The sequence below is a fragment of the Aythya fuligula genome, chromosome 5, assembly GCF_009819795.1.
Source record: "Aythya fuligula isolate bAytFul2 chromosome 5, bAytFul2.pri, whole genome shotgun sequence".
Classification (NCBI taxonomy): domain Eukaryota; kingdom Metazoa; phylum Chordata; class Aves; order Anseriformes; family Anatidae; genus Aythya; species Aythya fuligula.
In genome coordinates, this window is record NC_045563.1 from 44776107 (window position 1) to 44796513 (window position 20407).

Genomic DNA, 20407 nt, shown 5'->3' on the forward strand with positions numbered 1-20407 from the left:
CTGATTCTTGGTGTAGATGTCTGGCTAGATGTAAAGTAGCAATGTGAGTCACAGTCCAAAGGTCTGCTTGAATCACAGAATGGTCGAGGCTAGATGGGACTTCTGGAGATAACATCTTCCAACCCCTCTGGGTTAACAAAGCAGGATTGCTTGTAGCAGGCTGCCCAGGACCATGTCCAGAAAGCTTTCTACCACCTCCATGAGTGGAATTTTCACACACCCCACCCTCTGGGCAACCTGATTCAGTATTTGCTCACTCTCATGGTGAAGCGCTGACGTACAGGCAGAACCTACAGTGTCTGTGTGTTATTCGTTCTGGAAGGAAAAGCTAGCTAACAGTTCCTCTATGCTAGCTTGATACATTTGATGCTTATTTGGGATGTATTTCATCTCAAGGGTGCTCATACCTATGTCTTTGGACTTTCCAGAATAATGTCACAAGTACTTGAGAATAAAGGCTTTCTGGAGTCATATTCTATTTATCTATTTAAGTAATAGTTATAATAAGTATTACTATTCAGGGTTCATTTCACCAGACAACTGGTGGAAGAAAGCATAATTCTGAAGCCCTGTGATGAAGGCACTCGTCCGGGAAGGATTCTGATAGGTTCTACAAGGACTGCTTATGCGATTTTGAATGTATTCTCATATTATATGCTCTATAACATGTTCTCATTGGATCCCTTTATTTGATCCTGTGAGTCCTGATTTTTTTTACTTTTAGTTAGTATTGTTTTAGCACAGGGAGTCAGCATATCATGTGCTCTGAAACAGTTATTATCACGGAGTCGGGGTAATCTCTGGAGCTGTAGGGGAATGTGTGTGTGAAACTCCTTTGTTTGAGAGAGAGGGAAAACCTGACTCTACCATGTCCTTGAGGCTTTAGCCATCCAGCTCAGTTCAAAAAAAAAAAAAAAAAACACCCTTTATTTCACTTCCAAATAAAGGAGAGGTGTGTGAAATTGGAACGGGGACAGCTATTGTGATTGTACTCTGAAGATTTTTGAGGCTTGAATTTGCTTTGATGTAGGTATTTCTGGGTGACTTGAAATGAGGTTTGTGTCTGAGGCAGAAACAGCATGGAAGAAACTCCCTCCTTATAGACTTTTATTTTTACTAGCTTGCATGGCTCCTGTGGATAGCACTTGTGTTGTAAATCCCAGTTTAGCATACTCCACTTGTTTTTGTACACCTTGGTGTACACTAAGGGATCCAACTTAAAAGGCCCCGATTATCCCATTAAGTAAGCCTCTCTGGTGATGTCTTAATGAGGGAATCCAGGGTTGCCCTGTGACTTGCAGGTGTGTTTGGTCATGTCTTCTCTCTTGCTCTCTTCCCTTCTACACATGGGTTACCGGGGAAGGAAATTGGGTATGTGGTCAGGGTTCCAATTTAAATGATCAGGGGAATGGGGCTGTGTTAAGATTTGAAGATGAATGTACTTGCTGCTCTGTGTAGGCACAGGCTTAAGGAAGGCCCTCAGTTTCCACAGCAGAAAACTTTCCATTTTTTTGCAAAGCTTGTTGCTGCCTAATAATGCTCACTTTATCATACCTCCACAATCAAATTACTGATAAAAACACGTTTAACACTGTTAAATGACTAGTTGAGAGCTATATATACTTAATAGTTAAAAATAATTAAAAATCTTATAGTAAGAAGAATACTTAAATATTTTTCACAGCCTAATATTCAACATTTTAAAATTTTGTATAAGTTTTGCAGTTCTATATTTTAGTTTAACTCCCGTTATACTAAAAGAGACAAAAGTATTTCTGGAAGATGCAAAGGAATCTAAAATGTGTTTATATTCAGGAGAAGAGGGGAGGAAAAAAAATTAAAAAGGAAATTAGTGGGTACTGTTTTGTGTGCAATTCCCAAGTATATTTTAAAAACATTGAATTTTTATAGCCAAATTATATTTTCTGCTAACAGGGAGTTGGGGAGGGATAAATAATAGAATGATTGACAAATCTTTTAGGGCCTGATTTTACAAGATGCTGCGCACCTCCTGATTGCTGCCAATCACTTTCATTTTTTTTTCAGTCAATCCGAGAACATATGGCATTATTCAGATGGTGCTGAGCACCTTCAATCACAGTCCTCCTAATGCCACAACATCCTCATTCTTTGCAAATGTGTGAATTTCTGTTGACATTTTAAATTGGAGGGTTATTTGGTCTTTGTCTGGACAAACTCCCTGCTAATATAAATGGATGTCCTGCCTCAGGAAGGATTGCAACACTAAACAATAAATTATTAAGTTTATAAGCACTATTTTATGTACACAAAGTTTGTGAAATATCAGTTTGGTTCATAAAGTTTTTTACTACTTCCCCTTTCATTTGATGGTGGGGGGTGGAAAAGTACCATTCTTGTGGAGAACCAAAGTTTAGTTTACTCTCAGTGCAACTTTTGAAAAGTGGAAGCTCTGGATGTTATGTGCACAAGGCAGTTGATTTAAAGAGATCAGAAAGATGCTTACAAAAAATATAAGTAAGTCACTTTCAACATACTGATTGTCCTGCATTACAGTTAACTGTAGAGAATCTCTAGTCATGTCTATCTGTTTTTGATGCCTCTACAGAATAACTGTCCAGCATCCTCTGCCCAACCAATCAGAATGTAGGAAAATCTACAGATATGACGGAATCTACTGTGAATCTACCTACCAGAAGTATGTTGAAATCTGTGTGAGTCTTGCATCTAGCTCGTGCATTTAGTGCTCGTGCTCTCCCGCTATTCAGAAATTACACGCGTTGAAACCTTATACCTCTGCTTATGTACAAAACCTCTAAAGCAGGGACAGAAATATGGTGTTTAATTCTTTGGGATTGTGCTCTAAAAGCTAAAAAGCAAATAAGACCCTATGATTTTGCTAAATCTTAGGTATGCTTCTGTACAGTGCAATAAACAAGAATGTATACACTAGAAAATCTAAGCAAAATGTATTGCACAGGTGCTTGACATCTTAGGGATTTGAAAGGTGTGTTATGTATAAATTAGCTGTCACTTTTTTTTCAGTCGTGTAATGGAATGATGAGTTGTAATTTGCATAATCCTTTAAGAAGTCAAATTATACTGTCATGTAGCAGACTTAACATGCTAGCTAGGATTTCATAGCTTTGCAGTTAATTAGTATGTACCTTACAGGACAGTTAAATTGAAGATGAGTTCTCTTGCTTTGCAGTCATTTGCCTTTGTCCACTGCCCTAACAGAGCCCACTTTTGTGTGTATCTAAAGATTGTTACTGGAGCTTCTGACAAAAGTGCTGTTACTGTGGGCAGGCAACTGTAACTTGCTTACTTATGTTTCTTCTGCAATCTATCTGTAAAGTTTATATTTCACTGCAGTAAGGATTTAATAACACTTTAACGTAGAATTTAAAAGTATATATTTACAGATATAAATGATTTTGTATTAATATATTGCAAATGCATTGAGTTTTCTGTAATCTTACTGAATTTTGAAGCTTTCTGTCACTTGGTGTTTAGTTTTCATACTCCAACTATATCCTTATTTTTTTCACTGTTACTATTTTCTTGTGTATGACAGACCATTTAAAAAAAACACAACCATTAGCTTCTAAATGTCAGTTGTACTTGCATTGGAACAAAATGTTTCTTCAGTAAGGTCATCATACTCATAGTTTTTCAGGTCACATTCTCATCCAATCTTATTCCATAATGTACTGTTGTTTTGTGAAATTTTTGGGGTGTGTGTGTATATATATATTAGGTAACACCATTAACACATTAAGTAACTGGTGCTTTTGAGTAAATCGAGGGTATCATTTTGGTTTAGGGAAGTGAGAGGATAAAGAGAAATCTAGATTTATGAATATAATTTTAGCATTAATATAACTTTGAGCCAAAATGGAAGTCTGAATATTGGCTTGGCTTCTTGTGTTCATACCTACTTTTGGTGTGAGATATTTGTGCTAAACATTGATTTATAAATATTTTTTACATTTTGTTTTTCCCATTTTACTCTGCAAATAAGCAGTGTCCAGGATAATTTAAGCAGTCTGTTAGTGGGACTGTAAACATCAGCATAGAGCTTAACTTTTATGATTGTACTTTTCTTGCTATTTAAGTTCAGTAATCATAAAAATGTATTCATTTGTTCAAATGTTTAAAAACAGATTTGTTGTATACTATTTATATCAGGTTTTGGAACAACCTCAAGATTTTAAAACTTTGTAGAAATCGGACCTTGGAACAGTTTGTTATGAGTGCAAAATATAGTGATGCAGAATAGCTGATTATTTTAATATTTGAAATTAGGTAGATGTTGTCACTATAGTTAAAACAGTTAGCAGTGTTGACCACAAAATAGGGTAGTAGATGTTCACTTACAGGTACATATATAGTAGCAAATAGGTATTGGCTAAATAGATCTCCCTGCCACCCTCAATGGCAAAGTCAACTCCCCCAAAAGGCAAAAATTTGGACAGGCAATGAGGCAGTTCTAATTGATATCTGTTTTGTCACAACCTGAAATTCCTTATGTGAATTGGTTTAAGTACTACTGACTAGTTCCACAAGTGAGGTGAAAGCATAGATTATTTTTTGAAAACTAAGGGCTGTCTTTCTACAGAAAAGAGTGCTTTTTGATTAGTGGAGTTTCCCACTTGGTGGTACTTCAGTGCTATTTAAGTTCTCTGAGGCATTCTTTGTATTCTTTCCAATGGATGTTTTTGGTACTTTTTCCCATGGTAATTTATTTCCAATGATATAAAAGTTTTAGTGAGAAGTTCTCATCAACTTGTTAAACAACCATAACAGAATCAAGGTGTATTAGTGACATTTTAAAGCTTATACTTCAGTGCTGCAAGACAAATGTGAACTTTTTGTTATGAGACAACTGTGTATGAAATTATATTTACTCACCTACACACTGCTGTTCACTGCTGTTGCAGATAGGACTGCAGCTTTGGTAGTCATCATACCAGTAGCTTCAAACTGCTTGGGGCAGCACATCAGTGGCAGGCACTGAAAAGCAGGAGGAGGCTCAGTGTGGGGTGCCAATCCTAGCAGGGTATCTGGCTGTGAACCCAGGCAGCATTCAAGTGCAGTGGTCTTCCAGAGCTATGTTGTGGGCTGTACTAGACTCCACTTAACTTTAAACTGGAGAATATTATCATATACCTGACAAATATATCTATGGAAATGGGTAACTTGTGTTCCTTTGTAAGTATCTTAAGGTTCTTTATAGTTCCTGAAGTTGTTCAGAGTTACTTAATCTTTTTTTTTTTTTTTAATTCTGGTTCTCTTGTGGTATGACCACTTGCTGAACTTCAGTCTGTGCAGTTTGTACATGCTGAGAATGCTTGCTTGCTAGAAGCTTGTTTGTTTTTGATGACGGGACTCTTCAACTTCTTTTATAATGGAGCTTCCTTATAGGGTTTTTATTTCTTCCTTCTCCTTCCCCCCACATTTTTAAATGGAAAAAAAAAAAATATTATGCTGTTATGCTGTGAGCCTACTACAGATTTATGCTTAACTGTCTACCTATTAAAGATATTTTGTGCAAAGCTACTTAGCAATTTAAATCAAGATATTCTGATCCTTTCTGTAAAAATCTGAAAGGATCGTGCCCCGACCTTCCACTCCAGAAATACTTCCCCAAATGTTTTCTGAGAAGTAACTTATTAAACTTTTATTTCTGGTATGTACTAGCACTAATGTTTTTAAGAGTTCTTAAAGTTTTAGGTTAGTTAAAGCATTTTACTTGAGGAAAATAATTGCAGATTTTTTACTACAACATCCCTGAGGAGTTGGTCCAATGATTACATGAGATAATATTTTGTCTATTTCATGTGTATTGAATATGTTAGTGTGAATCACTCTAGGCTATTTATTTAACTTACAGTTTGGTCTTATAGATGCCACTAGATATATTCCACTCTGTTCTAGGTGGTATACTGTTGCAAAAGCTGATGTGCCTTACACCCTTCCCAAAATCCAAACAAAAGATTTCCCCTTCCCTTGTCTGTCACCTTGGTTGCTATGGGCCTATGTTTTTTGAGGTGGCTGTAAACGTAAATAAATATTTTAAAAAGCTCTAAAATTTGAGAACAATTGCAATTTGTTTCTGCTTTTGCTTGTGGTAATGACCAACACACCACAATTTTTTATAATAAGACTTCACCATTGTGCTTTTTGAAGTAGTTTACATGTCTTGAGCTATGACAGTAAAAACAGAAACCTATCAGTTACTGCCCTGGAATTTGGCAGTCCATATTTCCCCACTTTTTTTTTTCCCATTTTTACTCCACACAGCTGTAGCCAGGAATGTCCAGCTTCTTTGTGGTGTCAAACAAAATTGACAATAAAAAGAAATAGTCAACTAGAACTGAGAAGAAAATGTAACCAAGCTGCCAAGGTTTTTCCCCCTTGTCCAGTTTGAAAATCCTTTCTTTTGTTTGCTGAGACACTTCCGTTTTGCACTCTTGTTCAACTTTATGGAGTGTCAAATAGAGAACAAAGTCTGGGTAGAAGATTTCCAGAGGTGGTGCATCTCTCTGCACGTGCTCCAGTTATGTTTGTTGCTGAATTACAAGGAATAATGGCTTGTCAAGGAAAGTATGTTTTTTTCTTTTTTGTCTGTAGGGAGTCTCAGTTGTGTACAAGCAGAGGAAATCTCAGTTATTTGTTCTTCTCCTTGAAGTTGTTCTGTTCATAAAGTGGCCCTTCAGAGTATTATCTGGATTGTGAGGGTGAAATTCCCCATTTGGTGGCTGTTCTGTACTACCTCCAAAGCAATGGTGGAAGCATCATTTCTTCTTTATTTCTTCCTGTCTATATAAAGCAAGTTTAAGGTCATGTCTCTTTTCCAGAGGAAAACAAAGAATAGGAAAGAGTTCTGCAGCAATGTATTTTTTCTGAAATCAAGAGTATGGAGTAAACATGCAAGGAAAACACCTCGCTTGCTTAAGTTGTGGAATTACAGCTGTGGCTTTATTAGCTCTTTTTCCCTTCTTTTATCTGCAAGTTATTGAAATGAGCATAGAACAGAAGTCTTACCGATTTCAGTGTAAGAAGACGAGCAGTTTGTCCTGGAAGGTATGGCTTGTTCATATATACATTATCATCATGAGCCTGTAAATGCTTAAAATATCCAACCTTGCCAGACTAAATAAGCTACCTTGATGGCTCAAAACCTGTAAATATTTGCACAACTGAGAAAAGGATGTGCAAGGCTAAACCATTCTTGTCAGCCTCTTAAGTTTAAATTAAGGATCATTTATGAAATGGATAAAACAAAAAATTGATTTACGTGCCCATGAAATCTTGTGGCCCTGGTAGACAACACATTTTCATACTGCAATATGTGCTATTTTATTTCACTTGCTTTAGTAAAGGCGAAGGCCTTTGTCTTTGTCCAGGGGAGTTTTAGGTTGGATCTTAGGAAGAACTTTACCGAAAGGGTTGTTAGACATTGGAACAGGCTGCCCAGGGAAGTGGTGGAGTCACCATCCCTGGAGGTCTTGAAAAGACGTTTAGATGTAGAGCTTAGGGATATGGTTTAGTGGGGACTGTTAGCGTTAGGTCAGAGGTTGGACTCGATGATCTTGAGGTCTCTTCCAACCTAGAAATTCTGTGAGTCTGTGTGATTCTGGAGTCTGTGTGATTCTGTCTTGCACAGTAGATCTGTCTTTAGGGTGGTGTTCTCTCTAACCTCTTCTTAAAATATATTAGTTTAAAATCTAATAACCTTAATTCATTATTTATTAGTATCTGTAAAAGAAGCCACTGCTAACTCATGCAACAGGCCCGTCAATACAAATCCACTAGTTCTTATAGCCTTTCTCTAGGAACTCTCTATAGCAAAACTTTTACCCTTTTTATAGCTGCCTAGTTTTGCTTTCACCTTTGTGTAGTTTTGAACATATCTGTAGGGTTTTTATGCTGGGTTGTTCTAGATGTCTTTTTCAGAAAAAAAAAGGAAGTCTTCAACTGAGTGTAAAACACATCCAGAAGTGAGCCTATGTCATCTTGCATGTTGAATGAGTGGGCTTTCTCTGGATATGAAATGAGATTAGCTGTGCCACTTTAAAATGATTAACGATCACTTGGCTAGCATTAAGTTGAACATCTAATCCTTGGCTGATTGGAGCATTTAAGAGAACAGCACTCAAACATAACTTTTCAATAACAAATTTTATCATACTTCTACTATTACGACATAGATATTGCACTGGTTTTAAATCTCTCTGAGATTAGTGGAATGTACTTTGAATAGAGAATGGGAGACGCATAAAGGTTACCTGATTTTTTTTCCACTGAATAATACAGGGCCACGTTATTCAGGTTTACAAAATCCCATTCAGTTTACAGTTCAATACAGATTTTGAAGATTCACTTAAGCTTTGCAGTGTCTAATTGTAATATCTATTCTGAGTTAAATCCTGAGGTGAATTTAATATTGGTCAATTGACCAATTAGACGATTACCTTTTGCTTGCTTGCATGCAATCCATGTTAAACTGGCTGGGTTGTCAGGTCCTGTGACCACACCCTTTGAATAAAATATTGTCTGCTAATTCCCTGTTAAGATGTGTTTTTGATAGTCTATGAAAATGGTTCTTGCATTTCATTTTAATTCCAGTTCTGAAAGTTGTTTTGAGTTATGTTACTGGTTTCAGTAACAGAAAGATCAATTCAAATTATCAGTTACCAGGGTACTCTGTATTGAGCAAGGGTTCAGTTCGCCTATGCTCTTTCAGTAATTCCTTACTTTACACAAATAAAGAAATATTAATATCTAGCAAGTCCAAAATACTGCTTGGGAAAACAGTGAGCAAGAGCAGTACGTTTCATTTACCAGCAATTTATACATTCATTCCACAACTAGGAATTTTTTTTTTCTTTTCACGAAGTATTAAAAGCCAAATACCTGGGTTTAGTTTATATGTGAAAGCCATAGATATCAGTAACAAAGGTATCATGGAGCATTTTAGGTATCCATTTGAAAGGCGGAGTTCCAGCTCTTTGCCATTTTTTTGATTTCGAAGAACAGTACAAGATAACTAACAGAATCCTGCAACTTCTGGCTCCTTTTTAGAAGGAAAATACTGATTATAAAAACTGTGAAAGTAAATCCTGCCTTTCTTTAGCTGAACTGTTTACTGTTAGTTACCATTTCCATTAAGTATTGTTACCTTACCTTATTCAGAAGTTTTCCTTTTGGTAGCAGAAACTTACCAAATCCAGCATTAAGAAGTTGAAGAATCCTTTAATAATCATGATGTTCTTCCCCTGTGCATTTAGATACTTACAGAGTAACCAATTGACCTTCTATCCTCCCCTTTGATAGAGGTTTCCACTCTTGTTTTTAGCAAGGCAATTTGTCTAGAATCTGAACACCTCTTTGCAGCAGTCTTCAGTCTTTCTAGTTTAAATACTGGTATAGTCCACTGGTTGTTCTTTTGCTAGTACTCAAGGATTCTAGATACAAAACAGTACAACCTTCTTGCATGCTGTTTGAAACAATGACTGTGGTTCTGCATTGGTGACACAGACCTGTTGCTACCCAGTGTTTAATTGTGTATATCAAAGGATTGCATTTGTGGCACTAGACAAGGCATTACACTGTATGCTAATGTTAATTAAATTACCATCATCCATACACCCCTTTCTAGGTAATTATATTGCCTTTATCTGGAATCTGTGTTCTTAGTTACTAGACAGAGAAATTTGTGCTCTGCTATGTTAAAACATCTTACTCAAGTGAGCCCAGGCTGCTATGCAATCTGTGGAACTGACAACTCCTTGGTATTTACCATTTTATCTTTTGTGTCATCTGCAAATTTTACTGGGATGGATTTTTTCTTTCATATCACTGATTTATTCTTATGTATGGGTACTCTGTAGGGAATAAAATACTCAAGGAGCTCTTTCCCTGTGTGGAGTACTTGGTAGGTCTAATATTTCAGAGCTGTTGGTCATAATGGCTGGAAGCAAATTAGGGCTGTTGGCACTGATGAGTTGCAACCAAATGGGGCAGCGAGTCATGAGCACGTGTTACTTTTAGCAGTATGAGGTGACAGCAGCCCTTCTTCAAAGTAATGTAAGGTCTATTTTGCATAGTGACGCTGTTGAAATACAGGAGACAATTCTCCCTTGAAAATTTGTGCATTTGTAGTGATGGCTAATTCACTCAAAAAAAAAAAACAAAACAAAACAAAAACAAATTCACTCTAAAAAAAATCTTTCTGGAAAAGAAAACTGGGTTATTTGCAGATGGTTAGCAAATTAAAAGAATGTGTTCATGCAAAAAGGAGTTCAAAGAGGTGGCTTTTGGAAAACTGGAAACCTTTCATGTTAGTTTTCTTCCTAAACGTTTTTTTTATTTCCAAATGATGCTTTCATTTAGAAATAATCCTCTGATTGTTTGGCAGCAGATTTATTTAATGAAATGATAAAAAATAAAAAAATTATTGAAACAGCTTCAGAGTTTTACCAGAAATTACTTTTTAGTTATTTTTGTCCTCCATTCTTCTGCTGTCACTTCTCCTGCTTTCAAAAGGGTTTCATAGAATAAACCTCAAAATTGTGCTCTGATTTGCTTAAAAAAAATAAAAAATATATATATATATATATATATATATATTTAGTGAGGTTGGCAACTTTAGACCTGCATAGCACTTGGTTCTGTTTAAGGCTTAAGTTGTTCAGTCATTAATTCTACCACCTAGCTGTAGAGCTTCATGGTACAAAAGTGGCGTAACTCATATTTCACATTCAGATGCAGAAATATCACTGAACTTCTGGCTTATATATGATAAAACTATTGAATTCTTGCTAGAATACTTTGACAAATGAGTAGCATTTGATAATGCTACTTTATGCTGATTTCTTTTCCATTTAAGAGGAAAAAAAGCTGCTTTAGCGAGGAAAAAAGATTTAGCAAAGCATGCATCACCTCAAATTGGTTTACAAAAAAAAAGACTTGTGTTATACGTTTTAAAGATATGGACAAAAAGATTTTAAATGTTTTTTAGTTCCATGTTCATGTGCACATAAATGCACATGCATACAAGGTTTTGAAAATAAAGCAAATGATTTTAGGGGAAGAGTGAAAGTGGAATGCATACTTCATGTGAGTGCAATAGGAAGGTGAAAATGTGTAATTATATTTAGGTGTAAAACTAATTCTGTAGTGTCAAAAACAAGAACAAAAAACATTGCAGTACCATAAAATCAAAGATGATATTAGGATTTTCCTTTAATTTCTGGTAACTATGAAATAAATTTATCAGAAATGCCAAGCAAAAAATCTGTGCGTCTCCTGGCTAATCAATCTGTCATATCTCAGTCTTCTGCTCATTGAGTAACAGGCGATTCATGAAAATAGATATCTTTTCCTGTTATAGTTGCATTGAACTTCCTTTTACAGTTTCATGAAGCATGTTGGGTCTGTGCCATCTTGTAGACTGAGGACTGTGATGCAGAGTAGTCTAAGATGCTGTATCATGTACTGTTTAATCAGGCTGCACCATTTAGAGCATGTGTGGTATACTGGGAATAATTTGTGAAGTCTTTCCAGTGTTTATATAAAAGGTGAAATTCCCTTACCTCTGCACAAAAGTCAGTTAAATGGACTGTGGGGAACCAAGCAGCAGTTGAATGAATTAATTTCATGTACCTGTCCGTAGCTGGCTGTGACACTGCAGTGTGGCTCCTCTGCAGCTGAATCACAGCCAGGGCCCTTAAATGTTTTTGTGGAGTTTCTGGGCTGCTGTGTTTATCAGTGCTGATCAATTGCCTCCTTGCCTAGATGTGTGCTGTGCAGTCTTCCACCCTCTTGCAAAACTGGAATGACTAACTTGTGTGCCTAGTGGGTAACTGTAGGCCTCACTACTGGGTGGACTTGGCTACCTGTTATGGCCTTTAACACTCAAAGTAATCACAGCATTAGGGGAGAGAGCACTTAACACTGTTCCCTTGTGTGTAGCCTCCTGGAAGCTACTGCGTATGCTGCTTCATCCAGGGAGTCACCATCCTTTGGGGTTGTTTAAGAAAAGGTTGGTTATGGTACTTCAAGACATGGTTCAGTGTGTCACACTGGTGGTAGTGGGGATGGTTGGACCAGATGATCTTGGAGGTCTTTTCCAGCCTTAGTGATTCTATGAACCTATCTGGAGGGAGAGGCTGTGGTGCATTCACCACAGTGAAAAATCTATTTCTGGTCAGTGCTTTATGCTGGTGACTGTGACACATGTATGAAGGGAGGTGAAGGGAGACAGCACAAACTTTCAAGCTGTAAACCAGCTTGTGTAACCTGATTGCGCTGCACACTGCCATGAGGGCTCAGGCCACGATGTGTGGAAGCACCACAGTGTCATGCATGTTTCTGTGCTTGGCTGTAGATGAGGCAGCCAGTCACCTGTATAAGGGGTGATCAGTGCTGATCAATGAATACAAAAGGTGCCTCCGATTCTTCCTGTTTAGATATTAATGGTCAGCAGCAATAATACTTAGCCAGAAGTGTGTCTGGCTGTGAAACTTACTTAGAAAATTCTATTTTGCATTTAGTGGGATACAAATGAAGAAAGGAAAACATGATATAATAGATGTAAAACTCCCTTCAGACCTGTAGCAGCATATACTATTTATTTCCCTTGTTTTCTAAATAGTAAAAATTACAGAAAACACTAATATGTTTACACAGAAGCTGTGGTATTATAACTCAATAAAAATCTCACGTGTAGTGTGTTTACACAGTCTCTGGCCTTTGTTTCATAACTGTCTTTTGGTATAGCATACAGTCTTTGTCTAACAGGATTTTATTTGTCCTGCTGTTATGTTCTACCTTTTGGGTACTAGAAAGGATGTTGACATCTTACTAACTTTGGAAGTTGAATTGAGCAATAGAAAATGAATCAAGATATTTTACTAAATACCTTGGTTCAGAGATTTTAATTTAAAAAGGAAAATACAATCTATAGTATATGTTGGTATAGCTTAGTCAAAGATACCTAAGTGGTGTAATGTCCCACTTCAACCAAGTTGTATCAGTAGAAACCTGTATAGCATGTATTGTTTTACTTCTGTAACTGTTATTTGACTGATAATTGCTTGTATTGCTAATAACTGATGTTTTTTCTTGTGTGGGTATAAAGCAAACCTTTGCTGATATAGCTGATTACATGCAGAGTCTTTGCCATAGTGGTGTTCCAAAATTGCTCTGTTGGTGAAGTGCTCCTAATGTAGATCAAAATAAGACTCCTATTGTAGGATATGAAGGGACGTGATTTTTTTATGTGACTTGTGGTGAATAATCATTGGGATAAAGAAACTTGAGCTGTAGCATGTTTAAAAATCAATCAAATTTTTCATTTTTCTTTTGCCTAGCACTTGAGATCACTTTCTATCATTTTGTTGCAGACTTGAATTAAGGCTGAGAAACCTAATCTTCTTAATAGTTTCACGTATTTTATTTTTGGTCTTCGTAGAATCCTCCTGATGCTGTGACCTACCTGTTTAACTATGACAATACTATCCATATGAAATCTCACATGGTTGAGATTTCATATGGATATTCATATGGACTCCTTTGCATTGAAGTCAAATGCTGTTTAAAAAAAAAAAAAAAAACTTTCCAGAGAATACTCTGAGCTTTTTCACCCCATCAATCAAAATTGAAGTGAGAAACCGAATGATCATATCCTAGTAAGACACAATGCCTTGCTGCTTGCTTTGGGCAACACCTAGATCTTATAACTAAGAGAGCATTTCATGGCTATCATAGCAGGAGGCTTTCTGGCTTCCAGGGGTAGCAGCATGCTTTTAGAATCGCTGCATTGCTGCTTGATTACTGATGACAGTTATGTAACATGCTGGACCCAGCATGACCGACAGAGGCAGTTCTGATTCATATCACCCTGGGGAGCATCAGGCATGTATCCAGACCGTGCATCAGCATCAATGGTAACTGTGGCATTGAAATTGCTAGAAAGGCATAGCATCAGATAATCATCCATAAAAACGTGCTACTGAATGGCTGTAAAATTCACAGCTGGTAGATTCATATCTTATGGGAGCATGGTACTGTGTAACAGGCAAAAATCTGTTAGGTTTACCAAACAGGTCAAAGCAACCTCATTGGGTAGTTTTTTTCAGTGTTGATGCTTTCCCCCTCACCTACTTCCACAAGAATACTTACAAATTATAAACAGACCTTTTGTGAGATATCAAAATGTAAGCAAATCAACCACTCCAGGCCTAGGTTATTGCTTAGAGGTTACACTGAAATCTAAATATTGACACTGCCACTAAATGGAATGAAATGCATTTCTGAATATCAGCAATTAGATTTACTTTCTTGACTTTGTTTCAAATTTATTTTCTTTTGTTCAGTTACTTTGTATCCCTGCAGCAATGCCCACTCCAAAGAGTTAAAATAGTCCAAGCAGTGTTGGCCAGACTAGCGAATTGCTCTTTTCTTTCCTAGTTAACACCAGTTGCTTTCTATTTTAAGTTGAAAACAAGCTCATCTACCTCAAATTGAGGAAAGTCTCTTCTTGTGTCTGGATCTTTTAAGAATTCATAAGAAAGGTGAATAAACATACTTCATCGCTGTTCAGATAATTTTATATGGGAATTGGCTGACCCTTTAATACTCTGACTTTTATAAGGATAAGTTCCCTTTTCCTCAGAGACAGTTTAAGGAGGTGAAGTCCTTCCCTGGTCCAGTTTGCCCAACCTTTTTTTATTGGATAGCTGGCACTTGCTATACAGCCCTTCCAAGTGTCTAACTACAAGTCTTGATGGCATGGCAGCAATATACTCAAGGTTGTAAGTGGGAGGCTTCTTGCTTTCTTTTTCTTGTTACTGGAGAACACTAGAGCTCTGATGCTTGGTATTCACTCCTGTCTGTGCGTGCTCTTAGGATGTTTGAAATTAACATTTTATGATAATGCTCCTAGCTTTTCAGTGTCAGGCCCTTGGAAGTAAAGCTTTGTTTATGCTCCTGTGCTCTAAGAGCAGTTTTCCTGCATGTTCTAAGTGTTAGATGTGATATAAGGCTCATCTGTTTACGCATAGATATTTTAGAAGAGGAGATTCTGGGAAATTTATTAAAACTCATTTTGGGTTTCGATTTCTTATATTATCTGTTACATCATATATATATGTTATCTTATATTATCTGTTATATTATCTTTCTCCACAAGCTCATCTAAGCAATGTATGCAAATATCAGCCACTTGCTGTGCTTAAGCAAAATTTTACATCTGCATTAGAATAAAGAACGTAGTTTGAGTTCATATGGGTGCTGCATATTGCATTAAGGCAATATAACATCAAGAACAGGAAGTTATGTTTTAGAACAAATGGAGTAGTAACTGTAAACAGGAAATTACTGTTTTTTTTCCATCTTCATATTTCAGTTTTGATACTGAAAGTCTCCCCACATCTAATCAATATTCCTATTTACTTATGGCTACCCTATAGCTTCCTCTGTCATTGGCTGCACTGACTGTTACTTACCCAGTTACTTACCCATCTTCCAGGGGCTGGAGGTCGTTGTTCATTATGGCAGGCACACCAGCACACTGTAGTGCTATCAGGGGTACTTGGGTAGATTAGTGCCTGATACTGTTTTTAATGTGCCCATCACTTCCAATGATGTACCTCGTTTCCCCTGGCTTGAGGCTTGTGTTCAGGAGTCCACAGTATGCATTCCAGATGGCACTGCAGACAGTGTCTGCCAGGGAAAAACAGGTAAATATAATGAACCAGGGAGGTAATTGGAGAACTGTACTGTGTAATTTGATTATGATCTCAGATGCAAGGGATTCAAAAATACTAGTTAAAAGATAAATACTGGTGTTACAATGTTTATTATATGGTAGTAAACAATCCACTCAGTAAATATGAGAATTTAGGTCAGAGCTGTAATTTACTGCACTGGTGAAGGAAAAAAAAAAATTGTGGTAGAATGAACTGTCATGCTATTACACGTACGTTTTGACGTGTTTTTTTCAGTGGTGTGGGTTTTTTCAGTGGAAGCAGGTTTGGAATAATGAAAATCATGCTTTTTAATCTAAGCCTTTAGTAAGGTGAAAAAACTTTTTTTTTTATTTACAAGAGTAGAACATATATTCAAAACATTCTGTGATGCCAACTTTGACAAATGCATAATTTTTTTTTTGCGCTGAGCTTTTTTAAAATCCCTTACCCATGTCCTTACCTTTTAAAAGAAAAAAAAAAAAAGAACTGCATGGAAAAAAAAAATCTGGATACCTTAAATAAATTTCTTCGCTGAGTCTTCTGTCCTTAAAACACAAGAAACTACTTCCTGCCTTGCTATTATTTCATAAAAATGAACAGTGGTTTGAAAACAAAACATTTTCTTCCAAAGCACTGGCCACAGTTCTTTCAGTTCTTACCAGAGCAGTCAGACAGCTTTTCCCACAAATTATTTTCCCAGATTGTTAGAGGAAGACTCATATTAAATTCAACCTAAGTCCTACGATCTTAGATATATGGGCCTCCATCAGATGGTAGCTGCCAGATCTTCAGCGACTTCATACTTGCTGTAAGTCTGGTCTATCATCTGTCTTGCACCTTGTGTAGCCACTAACTCCTGGATGCATAAAATCATAATTGGAACAGTAGCATTTTACATCTACTTCAGATATTTCTTTAGTTATAACAGCATATATAGATGGTCTATATGCTATAGATGTAAGAACGTTTGCAATAGAAACTTGATGTTTGTAGTTTTGTAAGGACCTGGTTAGTTAAGGTGAATGGGGTTGGTGCAAGGCTGGGAAGGTGGATCATCTCATAACTCTGTAGCTTGCCCAGAGAAGCTAATGACATCTGCAGATAGGTATGATTTTGGTTGTCAGACTGGGCATATATGTTCAGGGGCACACAAGCACATAGAGTAAGAAAGATGAATAATTGCTATTTGACTTAGAGCATGCCTATAGGATGAGTGCTCAGAGCAGTAGGAAAAGGAGCACAGGCTAACTCTGAGTCTTCAAAACTGCAGTACTGGAGACCCTGAGTCAATGGACTTGGGGGAAGAGTGGATGACAGGTTTATTGAGACAAATGAAACCTGTGCAACGTACAGGAACAGGGTCTCAGATGGAAGTCAGCTGAGGCAGAAGAAATGAGTCTGAAGAGAGTAGGACAGGAAGAAGCTGGCTACTGATAAGGGGGAAAAAAGAGGTATGTGCAAACGGGAGAGCCCTGCAGTCTTCAAAGGGCTCTTCTCAAAGCCCGAGCAAACCTCATGGTGGGGGGAGAACTGGAAAGCTGTATTGTTTAGCTTTGCATGCTAGTGAAAATCAAGGGTACTCAGTTTTGTAACCAATAGAAAAAAATATCTTTTCTTCAATGTTGTGTATACTTGAAGGGGTGAGCTCAAAATTCCACTGTGGTTAGAGCCATCAGGGCTTACGCTCCTAACAACTGGAGAACAAAGCCAGCATTGTCTCACAGGGATAAACAGTGGTGACCAAGAAAGCCCGTGCCTAGTAGTAACTGTGCCACAGAAATCACAAAAGTAATTTCCTCTGACCAGAGGAAACTATATGAAGGATGGACTAGAGGAGGTTTCAAAGCTTTCAGGCATAGTAAAACCCAAACACCACAGCATGATTAGTAGGAAAGAGTCTTCCAAATGTGCTAGTGTTAGATATTCAGGTACGAGATATTCAGCAGAAATATTTGTCTACCAGTTTGCTGTTTAGCTTTTACGGGTCAGTCACATGCACTGGACACATGCTGACTGCAGTTGTAATGTTTCTGGAAAACAGAGCAAGGTCTTGCCTTTCCATTTCCTCCTAGAAAAGCCATGTGGAGAAATTTAACCTCTCTGACTGTACAACTAGCTACCTGTTATTGGTTAGTGCCAGGTGGGACACAAGGATGTGGCAGAGGAATGTGTAGGTAAAACACTGAAGTGCCTTTTCCACTCATAAGTGAAACTCTGCCTTGTGACTTCTCTTTTGTTGTTGCTTTTTGTTTTAAAATTGTGTTCTTCTGGATGAAGAAAAATGTCTTCACTCTAGTGCAGTCCATTCTTTCCTGGAAGAGCAAAGATGTCTTCAAAATGGAATATCTGACTGAAGGCTGCCACTAGCTGTTATCAGTCAGATTTAGACCCCTAGGCTTACCGATGTTTACCGCTGAGTTCTCATGGCTATTTTTTGGTGAGATATATCAGGTTTTTGATAAAACTGTGGCATCTGGTTAGGGGCTAGAATCAAATAATGATCTTAAATCAATGAAATACCGGCTTTTAAAACTGTAATCTCAGACACAAAGACAATGTATTTCTTTCTTTTGTGGCTTCAAAATTTGAATCCCAGATAGTCTAGTACCTTGGAAGATATAGAGGATTTTCAGATCTACAAGATGGATATGCTGCCTTTGCCACTAAAAGCATTTTAGGAAAGCAGGATGGAATCTTCCTTTTTCCTGCTTTTGTTTTCCAGTTCTAGAGATTCATTTTAATGTTATGCCTATTATTGCATCATTAGCGTTCTCTTATTCTTTTGCCTCAAGAATGTTCTGAACACGCTTATTTCTTCTTATTATTGCTTGTAAACCTCACGCTACTTCACCACTGTGGCACAGCTAATGCTCTTTTCCCTTGCTTAAGCCTACTGCAGTCTCTCTGGCCCTGCCGTCAATCACCAGCTGGATGCAGAGACAATTTTTTTATAGCAGCTTCTGTCAGTAACAAGAAAATATTTTGAAAAATGCAGTCTAAAAGCTGAATGTCAGCCTGCTGAGTAGCCTGTTTAAACAGGAGAATTGACTCTGCCAAGTTTTTGTTGTTTAGCTTTTTTCTTAATCTTAAAAAAAAAAAAAAAAAAAAAAAAGGTTTGGGGTCTAGCCCAAATAATAAACAAAATAAGATTTTTTTGCTTTCTTGGCAAGGACTCATGATTGACTAGCTTACTAAAATTCAGAAGCATCTGCATGACCATTTGTCTGCACCTTATTTTCCCTGTAACATGGAAGTTTTCAGTCTGTTTTGGGTGTCACACAGAAGAGTAACAAAGAACCCATAAACTCCAGCAGATCTAGCAGATTCCTTGTTGTCATCTTTGTGTGTTTTTTTTTAACAGCAAAATCTAAATGACTGTAAAAGTGCTTTGCTCCAGAGGTTCAAAATCCTATAACTGAAAAATACTTTATCTTCACAGGAAGTAGTCCAAAAGATTTTAGACATCCTGAACAGTGCTCAGAAAAGGCAGTACTTAATCTTTATGGCCAGGTCAAAACATGCTCAAAAGATTTAGATAGGCAAGAAGCCCACATACATTTCTTTAAAGCCACTTTGAAAGAGGATGGTGGAAGCACACAGCATATTGCATACTAAATATTGCATTAGAAAGCAGCAAACCCCTTGTTGAGAAGTTGCATTGGTCTCCTGAGCCAGAGAATATTGCTGTCCTACAGATATATTGTTGGAAGCTGCCTTGAGAAGTGCAGTCTAGAAGTGCAGTCTACTTGTTAGTTGATAAATAGAGATTAGAATCATCTACTAGGCTATTTTATGGTGCTTGTTAACAATATTTACCTTCCCAAATTGATTCAGTATAATCCTTGCGATGGCTTTACCTCATTTCTGGAAGACATGTAGATAATGCGGTACTTATATGAAGTCTTACATGTCACTGAGAAACTATTTTTCCTTAGTTGAATTGTGCAGGAGGATTATATTAACATAGACTTTGGAACATTTGAGCTCCCATAGGGTATGGTGCGTGGTTGATATGACATGACTTGCCTTCAACAGTTGTTTTAACAAGATATCCTTCATATAAAATATACCAAGCTGAAAGGCATAACTGAGTGAGTTTAAGAAACACTGATGGCAAAATGCTCCACTTTCATCTTTATCTGATTAATTCAAGGCTGAATGTTACAGAGAAAGTATCTTTAACCTAGCATAGTATATGGTATTTTTATTAAAAAACAAACTTACTTTATAGAAGATTGTTTTTAATAAATTAAACTTGTTGTAAATGTGCTCATATATTTTGCTGAAACTCATAGTTGAAACCCATACTGTTTAAAAACCTTCTCACTCCTAAAACGGCTTTAATAATACGTGAATTAACACTTCTGTAGTACTTGGCATATTTAATACACAAGATCATTTACAGTTCCTAATATTTTAAACTGTATGAAAGACTAGCAGTAGTGAACAGAAAATACAATACATTCACTGTATGTGAATGTAGCATTAAATGATAAAATTTACATGAAGCTCTACTTTTAATTTATTAAAATAGATATATTTTAATATCTTGGTAATTCTGCTAATATTGTTTGAATTGCTAAAAAGTTCTTTTCATGTTTATGCTATTTGTTTCTTTTTATCAGATCTTAAGTCTCTGCATGGTACTAGTACCAATCTTTTATTTT

At 36.9% G+C, this 20407-nt stretch overlaps 1 protein-coding gene across 4 annotated transcripts in view; it reads left to right on the forward strand.

The window, feature by feature from the left end:
- The window catches only part of NPAS3 (neuronal PAS domain protein 3), a 611440-nt gene that overhangs the window by 80940 nt on the left and 510093 nt on the right, over window positions 1–20407 (forward strand). For 2 of the 4 annotated variants that reach the window (XM_032187821.1, XM_032187823.1), the window contains exon 2: window positions 2588–2677. The exons of the other annotated variants lie outside the window; for them this stretch is intronic. In XM_032187821.1, the coding sequence (XP_032043712.1) occupies window positions 2588–2677 (90 nt within the window). The remainder of the gene's footprint in view (window positions 1–2587; window positions 2678–20407) is intronic. 4 annotated transcript variants of the gene reach the window in all.